At 45.5% G+C, this 13,964-nt stretch overlaps 1 protein-coding gene across 1 annotated transcript in view; it reads right to left on the reverse strand.

Moving 5' to 3' along the window:
* Positions 1–142: 142 nt before the first annotated feature.
* The window catches only part of LOC106591200 (cullin-associated NEDD8-dissociated protein 1), a 75,306-nt gene continuing 61,484 nt past the window's right edge, over positions 143–13,964 (reverse strand). Inside the window, 2 exon segments of the mRNA XM_045722403.1 lie at positions 143–1,449; positions 6,363–6,470. Coding sequence (XP_045578359.1) covers positions 1,225–1,449; positions 6,363–6,470 — 333 coding nt within the window. The 3' untranslated portion in view covers positions 143–1,224.

A 13,964-nucleotide genomic window follows, 5' to 3' on the forward strand; every position in this document is an offset into this window, starting at 1 on the left:
TCTCTACATCAGCTGAGGGTAGAGACTATACCAAGGAATACATAACGAGGCCTGTCAGTAAGCATTTCACTGTCTACATCGTTGTATTAGGGACATGTGACCAATACAATTTGATGATCCTGGATCTGAGGCTAAAAAAAAATCAGTTCACTCTTTTATTCACAAAATGTACTTCTGTCCATATACAGATGCCTGTTCCTAATGCTGGGCTTTCACCAAGGTACGTGCTGCCTTGTAGAAGACACGTTCCTTCCCTTATTGGGTTGTTTTGAACATGCTAATGGAGTCAAAGGTCAAATACCGTCTGCACACTACCACTAGTCGATGCAAGAGACATGTACAAATTAAAATTAGGGCAAAAATATTGTAAATATTTATCCACTTATTCAACAGAACACCCTGTTCTGAACATGTCTCTCACACCTCTTTAATAGAAGATTTATGAACAGTCTTAAACATCACCTCTTCTGATTGCTTGAATCCCTTCCCCCAAACCTTTGTCCTAACCAACAGCCGACAAGACAAACAAAAAAACCGATAATAACAGAGATGGACATTCAATTCTTACAAAAACCAAAAATAAACCCTCCCCCATTCAATTCAACCCAATCTGATAAGAAACATGGTAACAAAAACTCAAAGTGATGGTCCAGAAACCATAAAACTCAATATGCTATCATTTTATTGATTTAACCCCTGTAGATCCCATGTTAGTCAAGTCTCCTGTCTTGTATGTTAGGAGCAGTGTGTATGTATATATATCCCATCGTTCGTAGAGTTAAGCTGTAGGCAGTCAGTCCGTTTCCATTTAAGTCAGTTCATATGTCATCATCTCAGCAAAAACAGTCACTCTGAAGCAGCATCCAAAATCTGCATGGAGGTACCTGTCGAATTCAGGAATTATTAGAAAACCCAACCAAAAAAAAGGAACGATGGAACAAACCAAAAACGGATTTATTTTGTGTTTTCTTTAGAAAAAATGAAATGAGAAATGTGATGAGCTTAAAAGCGAACCTTCCTTTTACTTGTATTTTTTTACATTTAACATTTTTTTTTGTTTTAAAGTTCAATTATTTTTCTTTTCTCCTATAACTGTTGCTGATTCAGTGCAATGCATCATGGAACGATTGATAAAAGGGTCCCCCCAGGTATTTTTTGTTGTTGCGGCATCATGTTGTTTTGGGAATGAAAGGAAGAAGAGGGGAATTGTGGGAGAGTCATAGTTTAGCTGGTGTCCATGGACTCCATGTTAGCGGAGGACGAGTCCCTCTGGATGCTTTCAAAGATGGCAGCCAGCTCGGGGTTGGAGGAGATCTGGGACTGGAACTCACTCATCAGGGGACTCTTCTCTGCCTCGGGGATGGTGAGGAGGGCGACCACCGCCCGCATGGCTGAACGCTTCAACTCATCCTGCTTCTCAAACTCCTGCTTCACTGAGTTGGCCTTCACCTGGGGGGGAGCGAGAGAGAAAGTAGGGTTGACATACTGTATGTGGTTGATGGAGAGAGATGGGACTCTTATCACGCCACCCAGTGAAAACAAAGGAGGCTATTGACAGTCAGAGGTACATTTCCATGGCAAATTAACTTCAGACAAAATTAAATATTGATAAAGCCATCTGCATGGGATGTCTGGAAACAGTATATTGACCTATTCTGTCTGGTCTCTGTGAATGGTACTATACCAGGGACAGCGTTGTGTCTGGTCTCTGTGAATGGTACTATACCAGGGACAGTGTGAATGGTACTATACCAGGGACAGCGTTGTGTCTGGTCTCTGTGAATGGTACTATACCAGGGACAGCGTTGTGTCTGGTCTCTGTGAATGGTACTATACCAGGGACAGTGTGAATGGTCCTATACCAGGGACAGCGTTGTGTCTGGTCTCTGTGAATGGTCCTATACCAGGGACAGCGTTGTGTCTGGTCTCTGTGAATGGTACTATACCAGGGACAGCGTTGTGTCTGGTCTCTGTGAATGGTACTATACCAGGGACAGTGTGAATGGTACTATACCAGGGACAGTGTGAATGGTACTATACCAGGGACAGTGTGAATGGTCCTATACCAGGGACAGCGTTGTGTCTGGTCTCTGTGAATGGTACTATACCAGGGACAGCGTTGTGTCTGGTCTCTGTGAATGGTACTATACCAGGGACAGTGTGAATGGTACTATACCAGGGACAGTGTGAATGGTACTATACCAGGGACAGTGTGAATGGTACTATACCAGGGACAGTGTGAATGGTACTATAGCAGGGACAGTGTGAATGGTACTATACCAGGGACAGTGTGAATGGTACTATAGCAGGGACAGTGTGAATGGTACTATACCAGGGACAGTGTGAATGGTCCTATACCAGGGACAGTGTGAATGGTACTATACCAGGGACAGTGTGAATGGTACTATACCAGGGACAGTGTGAATGGTCCTATACCAGGGACAGTGTGAATGGTACTATACCAGGGACAGTGTGAATGGTACTATAGCAGGGACAGTGTGAATGGTACTATACCAGGGACAGTGTGAATGGTACTATACCAGGGACAGCGTTGTGTCTGGTCTCTGTGAATGGTACTATACCAGGGACAGCGTTGTGTCTGGTCTCTGTGAATGGTACTATACCAGGGACAGCGTTGTGTCTGGTCTCTGTGAATGGTACTATACCAGGGACAGTGTGAATGGTCCTATACCAGGGACAGCGTTGTGTCTGGTCTCTGTGAATGGTACTATACCAGGGACAGCGTTGTGTCTGGTCTCTGTGAATGGTACTATACCAGGGACAGTGTGAATGGTACTATACCAGGGACAGTGTGAATGGTACTATACCAGGGACAGTGTGAATGGTACTATACCAGGGACAGTGTGAATGGTACTATACCAGGGACAGTGTGAATGGTACTATAGCAGGGACAGTGTGAATGGTACTATACCAGGGACAGTGTGAATGGTACTATAGCAGGGACAGTGTGAATGGTCCTATACCAGGGACAGTGTGAATGGTACTATACCAGGGACAGTGTGAATGGTCCTATACCAGGGACAGTGTGAATGGTACTATACCAGGGACAGTGTGAATGGTACTATACCAGGGACAGTGTGAATGGTACTATACCAGGGACAGTGTGAATGGTACTATACCAGGGACAGTGTGAATGGTACTATACCAGGGACAGTGTGAATGGTACTATACCAGGGACAGTGTGAATGGTACTATAGCAGGGACAGTGTGAATGGTACTATAGCAGGGACAGTGTGAATGGTACTATAGCAGGGACAGTGTGAATGGTACTATACCAGGGACAGTGTGAATGGTACTATACCAGGGACAGTGTGAATGGTACTATACCAGGGACAGTGTGAATGGTACTATACCAGGGACAGTGTGAATGGTACTATACCAGGGACAGTGTGAATGGTACTATACCAGGGACAGTGTGAATGGTACTATACCAGGGACAGTGTGAATGGTACTATACCAGGGACAGTGTGAATGGTACTATACCAGGGACAGTGTGAATGGTACTATACCAGGGACAGTGTGAATGGTCCTATACCAGGGACAGTGTGAATGGTCCTATACCAGGGACAGTGTGAATGGTACTATACCAGGGACAGTGTGAATGGTACTATACCAGGGACAGTGTGAATGGTACTATACCAGGGACAGTGTGAATGGTCCTATACCAGGGACAGTGTGAATGGTCCTATACCAGGGACAGTGTGAATGGTCCTATACCAGGGACAGTGTGAATGGTCCTATACCAGGGACAGTGTGAATGGTCCTATACCAGGGACAGTGTGAATGGTCCTATACCAGGGACAGTGTGAATGGTCCTATACCAGGGACAGTGTGAATGGTCCTATACCAGGGACAGTGTGAATGGTCCTATACCAGGGACAGTGTGAATGGTCCTATACCAGGGACAGTGTGAATGGTCCTATACCAGGGACAGTGTGAATGGTACTATACCAGGGACAGTGTGAATGGTACTATACCAGGGACAGTGTGAATGGTACTATACCAGGGACAGTGTGAATGGTACTATACCAGGGACAGTGTGAATGGTACTATACCAGGGACAGTGTGAATGGTACTATACCAGGGACAGTGTGAATGGTACTATACCAGGGACAGTGTGAATGGTACTATACCAGGGACAGTGTGAATGGTACTATACCAGGGACAGTGTGAATGGTACTATACCAGGGACAGTGTGAATGGTACTATACCAGGGACAGTGTGAATGGTACTATACCAGGGACAGTGTGAATGGTACTATACCAGGGACAGTGTGAATGGTACTATACCAGGGACAGTGTGAATGGTACTATACCAGGGACAGTGTGAATGGTACTATACCAGGGACAGTGTGAATGGTACTATAGCAGGGACAGTGTGAATGGTACTATACCAGGGACAGTGTGAATGGTACTATACCAGGGACAGTGTGAATGGTACTATACCAGGGACAGTGTGAATGGTACTATACCAGGGACAGTGTGAATGGTACTATACCAGGGACAGTGTGAATGGTCCTATACCAGGGACAGTGTGAATGGTCCTATACCAGGGACAGTGTGAATGGTCCTATACCAGGGACAGTGTGAATGGTCCTATACCAGGGACAGTGTGAATGGTCCTATACCAGGGACAGTGTGAATGGTCCTATACCAGGGACAGTGTGAATGGTCCTATACCAGGGACAGTGTGAATGGTCCTATACCAGGGACAGTGTGAATGGTCCTATACCAGGGACAGTGTGAATGGTACTATACCAGGGACAGTGTGAATGGTACTATACCAGGGACAGTGTGAATGGTACTATACCAGGGACAGTGTGAATGGTACTATACCAGGGACAGTGTGAATGGTACTATACCAGGGACAGTGTGAATGGTACTATACCAGGGACAGTGTGAATGGTACTATACCAGGGACAGTGTGAATGGTACTATACCAGGGACAGTGTGAATGGTACTATACCAGGGACAGTGTGAATGGTACTATACCAGGGACAGTGTGAATGGTACTATACCAGGGACAGTGTGAATGGTACTATACCAGGGACAGTGTGAATGGTACTATACCAGGGACAGTGTGAATGGTACTATACCAGGGACAGTGTGAATGGTACTATACCAGGGACAGTGTGAATGGTACTATACCAGGGACAGTGTGAATGGTACTATACCAGGGACAGTGTGAATGGTACTATACCAGGGACAGTGTGAATGGTACTATACCAGGGACAGTGTGAATGGTACTATACCAGGGACAGTGTGAATGGTACTATACCAGGGACAGTGTGAATGGTCCTATACCAGGGACAGTGTGAATGGTCCTATACCAGGGACAGTGTGAATGGTACTATACCAGGGACAGTGTGAATGGTACTATACCAGGGACAGTGTGAATGGTACTATACCAGGGACAGTGTGAATGGTACTATACCAGGGACAGTGTGAATGGTACTATACCAGGGACAGTGTGAATGGTACTATACCAGGGACAGTGTGAATGGTCCTATACCAGGGACAGTGTGAATGGTCCTATACCAGGGACAGTGTGAATGGTACTATACCAGGGACAGTGTGAATGGTACTATACCAGGGACAGTGTGAATGGTACTATACCAGGGACAGTGTGAATGGTACTATACCAGGGACAGTGTGAATGGTACTATACCAGGGACAGTGTGAATGGTACTATACCAGGGACAGTGTGAATGGTACTATACCAGGGACAGTGTGAATGGTACTATACCAGGGACAGTGTGAATGGTACTATACCAGGGACCGTGTGAATGGTACTATACCAGGGACCGTGTGAATGGTACTATACCAGGGACCGTGTGAATGGTACTATACCAGGGACAGTGTGAATGGTACTATACCAGGGACAGTGTGAATGGTCCTATACCAGGGACAGTGTGAATGGTACTATACCAGGGACAGTGTGAATGGTCCTATACCAGGGACAGTGTGAATGGTACTATACCAGGGACAGTGTGAATGGTACTATACCAGGGACAGTGTGAATGGTACTATACCAGGGACAGTGTGAATGGTACTATACCAGGGACAGTGTGAATGGTACTATACCAGGGACAGTGTGAATGGTACTATACCAGGGACAGTGTGAATGGTACTATACCAGGGACAGTGTGAATGGTACTATACCAGGGACAGTGTGAATGGTACTATACCAGGGACAGTGTGAATGGTACTATACCAGGGACAGTGTGAATGGTACTATACCAGGGACAGTGTGAATGGTACTATACCAGGGACAGTGTGAATGGTACTATACCAGGGACAGTGTGAATGGTACTATACCAGGGACAGTGTGTCTGGTCTCACCTTGGTGGTGCAGGTGGCACGTAGCGGCTCAACCAGCCTGTCCAGCCTCTGTAGCACAGCACTGGGACACAGAGTGGAGAGTCTAGCCAGCATCAGGAACGTCAGCATCTGATCAGATAAACAACATCCCCATTATCCTCCAGCTCCAGAAACCAACACTCCTCCTCAATACAGGCCCTATGATGCATTATGCAGTCTGGCCTTTAAATCATACAGACTACCTCTCTTTCTCCTGTTGTCTGATCTTCATACAGACTACCTCTCTCTCTCTCTCCTGTTGTCTGATCTTCATACAGACTACCTCTCTCTCTCTCCTGTTGTCTGATCTTCATACAGACTACCTCTCTCTCTCTCCTGTTGTCTGATCTTCATACAGACTACCTCTCTCTCTCTCTCCTGTTGTCTGATCTTCATACAGACTACCTGTCTCTCTCTCCTGTTGTCTGATCTTCATACAGACTACCTGTCTCTCTCTCCTGTTGTCTGATCTTCATACAGACTACCTCTCTCTCTCTCCTGTTGTCTGATCTTCATACAGACTACCTCTCTCTCTCCTGTTGTCTGATCTTCATACAGACTACCTCTCTCTCTCTCCTGTTGTCTGATCTTCATACAGACTACCTGTCTCTCTCTCTCCTGTTGTCTGATCTTCATACAGACTACCTGTCTCTCTCTCCTGTTGTCTGATCTTCATACAGACTACCTCTCTCTTTCTCTCCTGTTGTCTGATCTTCATACAGACTACCTCTCTCTCTCTCTCTCTCCTGTTGTCTGATCTTCATACAGACTACCTCTCTCTCTCTCTCTCCTGTTGTCTGATCTTCATACAGACTACCTCTCTCTCTCTCTCTCTCTCTCCTGTTGTCTGATCTTCATACAGACTACCTCTCTCTCTCTCTCTCTCCTGTTGTCTGATCTTCATACAGACTACCTGTCTCTCTCTCTCCTGTTGTCTGATCTTCATACAGACTACCTCTCTCTCTCTCCTGTTGTCTGATCTTCATACAGACTACCTCTCTCTCTCTCCTGTTGTCTGATCTTCATACAGACTACCTCTCTCTCTCTCCTGTTGTCTGATCTTCATACAGACTACCTCTCTCTCTCTCTCTCTCCTGTTGTCTGATCTTCATACAGACTACCTCTCTCTCTCTCTCTCTCTCCTGTTGTCTGATCTTCATACAGACTACCTCTCTCTCTCTCCTTTTAACTCTCTCTCTCCTGTTGTCTGATCTTCATACAGACTACCTCTCTCTCTCTCCTGTTGTCTGATCTTCATACAGACTACCTCTCTCTCTCTCTCCTGTTGTCTGATCTTCATACAGACTACCTCTCTCTCTCTCTCTGTTGTCTGATCTTCATACAGACTACCTCTCTCTCTCTCTCCTGTTGTCTGATCTTCATACAGACTACCTCTCTCTCTCTCTCCTGTTGTCTGATCTTCATACAGACTACCTCTCTCTCTCTCCTGTTGTCTGATCTTCATACAGACTACCTCTCTCTCTCTCCTGTTGTCTGATCTTCATACAGACTACCTCTCTCTCTCTCTCCTGTTGTCTGATCTTCATACAGACTACCTGTCTCTCTCTCTCCTGTTGTCTGATCTTCATACAGACTACCTGTCTCTCTCTCTCCTGTTGTCTGATCTTCATACAGACTACCTGTCTCTCTCTCTCCTGTTGTCTGATCTTCATACAGACTACCTGCTCTCTCTCTCCTGTTGTCTGATCTTCATACAGACTACCTGTCTCTCTCTCTCCTGTTGTCTGATCTTCATACAGACTACCTCTCTCTCTCTCTCTCCTGTTGTCTGATCTTCATACAGACTACCTCTCTCTCTCTCTCCTGTTGTCTGATCTTCATACAGACTACCTGTCTCTCTCTCTCCTGTTGTCTGATCTTCATACAGACTACCTGCTCTCTCTCTCCTGTTGTCTGATCTTCATACAGACTACCTGTCTCTCTCTCTCCTGTTGTCTGATCTTCATACAGACTACCTGTCTCTCTCTCTCCTGTTGTCTGATCTTCATACAGACTACCTCTCTCTCTCTCTCCTGTTGTCTGATCTTCATACAGACTACCTCTCTCTCTCTCTCTCTGTTGTCTGATCTTCATACAGACTACCTCTCTCTCTCTCCTGTTGTCTGATCTTCATACAGACTACCTCTCTCTCTCTCCTGTTGTCTGATCTTCATACAGACTACCTCTCTCTCTCTCCTGTTGTCTGATCTTCATACAGACTACCTCTCTCTCTCTCTCCTGTTGTCTGATCTTCATACAGACTACCTGTCTCTCTCTCTCCTGTTGTCTGATCTTCATACAGACTACCTGTCTCTCTCTCTCCTGTTGTCTGATCTTCATACAGACTACCTCTCTCTCTCTCTCCTGTTGTCTGATCTTCATACAGACTACCTCTCTCTCTCTCTCCTGTTGTCTGATCTTCATACAGACTACCTCTCTCTCTCTCCTGTTGTCTGATCTTCATACAGACTACCTCTCTCTCTCTCCTGTTGTCTGATCTTCATACAGACTACCTCTCTCTCTCTCCTGTTGTCTGATCTTCATACAGACTACCTCTCTCTCTCTCTCCCCTGTTGTCTGATCTTCATACAGACTACCTCTCTCTCTCTCTCCTGTTGTCTGATCTTCATACAGACTACCTCTCTCTCTCTCCTGTTGTCTGATCTTCATACAGACTACCTCTCTCTCTCTCTCTCCTGTTGTCTGATCTTCATACAGACTACCTTCTCTCTCTCTCCTGTTGTCTGATCTTCATACAGACTACCTGTCTCTCTCTCCTGTTGTCTGATCTTCATACAGACTACCTTCTCTCTCTCTCCTGTTGTCTGATCTTCATACAGACTACCTCTCTCTCTCTCCTGTTGTCTGATCTTCATACAGACTACCTCTCTCTCTCTCTTCTTCCTGTTGTCTGATCTTCATACAGACTACCTCTCTCTCTCTCCTGTTGTCTGATCTTCATACAGACTACCTCTCTCTCTCTCTCCTGTTGTCTGATCTTCATACAGACTACCTCTCTCTCTCTCTCTCCTCTCCTGTTGTCTGATCTTCATACAGACTACCTCTCTCTCTCTCCTGTTGTCTGATCTTCATACAGACTACCTCTCTCTCTCTCCTGTTGTCTGATCTTCATACAGACTACCTCTCTCTCTCTCTCCTGTTGTCTGATCTTCATACAGACTACCTCTCTCTCTCTCCCTGTTGTCTGATCTTCATACAGACTACCTCTCTCTCTCTCCCTGTTGTCTGATCTTCATACAGACTACCTCTCTCTCTCTCCCTGTTGTCTGATCTTCATACAGACTACCTCTCTCTCTCTCTCCTGTTGTCTGATCTTCATACAGACTACCTCTCTCTCTCTCTCCTGTTGTCTGATCTTCATACAGACTACCTCTCTCTCTCTCCCTGTTGTCTGATCTTCATACAGACTACCTCTCTCTCTCTCTCCTGTTGTCTGATCTTCATACAGACTACCTCTCTCTCTCTCCTGTTGTCTGATCTTCATACAGACTACCTCTCTCTCTCTCTCTCCTGTTGTCTGATCTTCATACAGACTACCTCTCTCTCTCTCTCTGTTGTCTGATCTTCATACAGACTACCTCTCTCTCTCTCCTGTTGTCTGATCTTCATACAGACTACCTCTCTCTCTCTCCTGTTGTCTGATCTTCATACAGACTACCTCTCTCTCTCTCCTGTTGTCTGATCTTCATACAGACTACCTCTCTCTCTCTCCTGTTGTCTGATCTTCATACAGACTACCTCTCTCTCTCTCTCCTGTTGTCTGATCTTCATACAGACTACCTCTCTCTCTCTCCTGTTGTCTGATCTTCATACAGACTACCTCTCTCTCTCTCTCCTGTTGTCTGATCTTCATACAGACTACCTCTCTCTCTCTCCTGTTGTCTGATCTTCATACAGACTACCTCTCTCTCTCTCCTGTTGTCTGATCTTCATACAGACTACCTCTCTCTCTCTCCTGTTGTCTGATCTTCATACAGACTACCTCTCTCTCTCTCCTGTTGTCTGATCTTCATACAGACTACCTCTCTCTCTCTCTCTCCTGTTGTCTGATCTTCATACAGACTACCTCTCTCTCTCTCCTGTTGTCTGATCTTCATACAGACTACCTCTCTCTCTCTCCTGTTGTCTGATCTTCATACAGACTACCTCTCTCTCTCTCCTGTTGTCTGATCTTCATACAGACTACCTCTCTCTCTTCTCTCCTGTTGTCTGATCTTCATACAGACTACCTCTCTCTCTCTCCTGTTGTCTGATCTTCATACAGACTACCTCTCTCTCTCTCCTGTTGTCTGATCTTCATACAGACTACCTCTCTCTCTCTCCTGTTGTCTGATCTTCATACAGACTACCTCTCTCTCTCTCTCCTGTTGTCTGATCTTCATACAGACTACCTCTCTCTCTCTCCTGTTGTCTGATCTTCATACAGACTACCTCTCTCTCTCTCTCCTGTTGTCTGATCTTCATACAGACTACCTCTCTCTCTCTCTCCTGTTGTCTGATCTTCATACAGACTACCTCTCTCTCTCTCCTGTTGTCTGATCTTCATACAGACTACCTCTCTCTCTCTCTCCTGTTGTCTGATCTTCATACAGACTACCTCTCTCTCTCTCCTGTTGTCTGATCTTCATACAGACTACCTCTCTCTCTCTCTCCTGTTGTCTGATCTTCATACAGACTACCTCTCTCTCTCTCTCCTGTTGTCTGATCTTCATACAGACTACCTCTCTCTCTCTCTCTCCTGTTGTCTGATCTTCATACAGACTACCTCTCTCTCTCTCCTGTTGTCTGATCTTCATACAGACTACCTCTCTCTCTCTCTCCTGTTGTCTGATCTTCATACAGACTACCTCTCTCTCTCTCTCCTGTTGTCTGATCTTCATACAGACTACCTCTCTCTCTCTCCTGTTGTCTGATCTTCATACAGACTACCTCTCTCTCTCTCCTGTTGTCTGATCTTCATACAGACTACCTCTCTCTCTCTCCTGTTGTCTGATCTTCATACAGACTACCTCTCTCTCTCTCTCCTGTTGTCTGATCTTCATACAGACTACCTCTCTCTCTCTCCTGTTGTCTGATCTTCATACAGACTACCTCTCTCTCTCTCCTGTTGTCTGATCTTCATACAGACTACCTCTCTCTCTCTCTCCTGTTGTCTGATCTTCATACAGACTACCTCTCTCTCTCTCTCCTGTTGTCTGATCTTCATACAGACTACCTCTCTCTCTCTCTCCTGTTGTCTGATCTTCATACAGACTACCTCTCTCTCTCTCCTCTGTTGTCTGATCTTCATACAGACTACCTCTCTCTCTCTCCTGTTGTCTGATCTTCATACAGACTACCTCTCTCTCTCTCCCTGTTGTCTGATCTTCATACAGACTACCTCTCTCTCTCTCCTGTTGTCTGATCTTCATACAGACTACCTCTCTCTCTCTCTCCTGTTGTCTGATCTTCATACAGACTACCTCTCTCTCTCTCCTGTTGTCTGATCTTCATACAGACTACCTCTCTCTCTCTCTCCTGTTGTCTGATCTTCATACAGACTACCTCTCTCTCTCTCTGTTGTCTGATCTTCATACAGACTACCTCTCTCTCTCTCCTGTTGTCTGATCTTCATACAGACTACCTTCTCTCTCTCTCCTGTTGTCTGATCTTCATACAGACTACCTCTCTCTCTCTCCTGTTGTCTGATCTTCATACAGACTACCTCTCTCTCTCTCTCCTCCTGTTGTCTGATCTTCATACAGACTACCTCTCTCTCTCTCCTGTTGTCTGATCTTCATACAGACTACCTCTCTCTCTCTCCTGTTGTCTGATCTTCATACAGACTACCTCTCTCTCTCTCTCTCTCCTGTTGTCTGATCTTCATACAGACTACCTCTCTCTCTCTCTCCTGTTGTCTGATCTTCATACAGACTACCTCTCTCTCTCTCTCTCTCTGTTGTCTGATCTTCATACAGACTACCTCTCTCTCTCTCCTCCTGTTGTCTGATCTTCATACAGACTACCTCTCTCTCTCTCCTGTTGTCTGATCTTCATACAGACTACCTCTCTCTCTCTCTCTGTTGTCTGATCTTCATACAGACTACCTCTCTCTCTCTCTCTCTCCTGTTGTCTGATCTTCATACAGACTACCTCTCTCTCTCTCTCCTGTTGTCTGATCTTCATACAGACTACCTCTTCTCTCTCTCTCCTGTTGTCTGATCTTCATACAGACTACCTCTCTCTCTCTCCTGTTGTCTGATCTTCATACAGACTACCTCTCTCTCTCTCTCCTGTTGTCTGATCTTCATACAGACTACCTCTCTCTCTCTCTCTCCTGTTGTCTGATCTTCATACAGACTACCTCTCTCTCTCTCTCTTTCCTGTTGTCTGATCTTCATACAGACTACCTCTCTCTCTCTCTCTCTCTCCTGTTGTCTGATCTTCATACAGACTACCTCTCTCTCTCTCTCTCTCCTGTTGTCTGATCTTCATACAGACTACCTCTCTCTCTCTCCTGTTGTCTGATCTTCATACAGACTACCTCTCTCTCTCTCCTGTTGTCTGATCTTCATACAGACTACCTCTCTCTCTCTCCTGTTGTCTGATCTTCATTACAGACTACCTGCTCTCTCTCTCCTGTTGTCTGATCTTCATACAGACTACCTCTCTCTCTCTCTCTGTTGTCTGATCTTCATACAGACTACCTCTCTCTCTCTCTCCTGTTGTCTGATCTTCATACAGACTACCTCTCTCTCTCTCTCCTGTTGTCTGATCTTCATACAGACTACCTCTCTCTCTCTCTCCTGTTGTCTGATCTTCATACAGACTACCTCTCTCTCTCTCTCTCTGTTGTCTGATCTTCATACAGACTACCTCTCTCTCTCTCTCCTGTTGTCTGATCTTCATACAGACTACCTCTCTCTCTCTCTCCCTGTTGTCTGATCTTCATACAGACTACCTGTCTCTCTCTCTCCTGTTGTCTGATCTTCATACAGACTACCTGTCTCTCTCTCTCCTGTTGTCTGATCTTCATACAGACTACCTGTCTCTCTCTCTCCTGTTGTCTGATCTTCATACAGACTACCTGTCTCTCTCTCTCCCTGTTGTCTGATCTTCATACAGACTACCTGTCTCTCTCTCTCCTGTTGTCTGATCTTCATACAGACTACCTCTCTCTCTCCTGTTGTCTGATTTTCATACAGACTACCTCTCTCTCTCCTGTTGTCTGATCTTCATACAGACTACCTCTCTCTCTCTCTTCCTGTTGTCTGATCTTCATACAGACTACCTCTCTCTCTCTCTCTCCTGTTGTCTGATCTTCATACAGACTACCTCTCTCTCTCCTGTTGTCTGATCTTCATACAGACTACCTGTCTCTCTCTCTCCTGTTGTCTGATCTTCATACAGACTACCTGTCTCTCTCTCTCCTGTTGTCTGATCTTCATACAGACTACCTGTCTCTCTCTCTCCTGTTGTCTGATCTTCATACAGACTACCTGTCTCTCTCTCTCTCCTGTTGTCTGATCTTCATACAGACTACCTCTCTCTCTCTCTCCTGTTGTCTGATCTTCATACAGACTA

This window comes from Salmo salar, chromosome ssa07, assembly GCF_905237065.1.
Source record: "Salmo salar chromosome ssa07, Ssal_v3.1, whole genome shotgun sequence".
NCBI classification, from domain to species: Eukaryota; Metazoa; Chordata; class Actinopteri; order Salmoniformes; family Salmonidae; genus Salmo; species Salmo salar.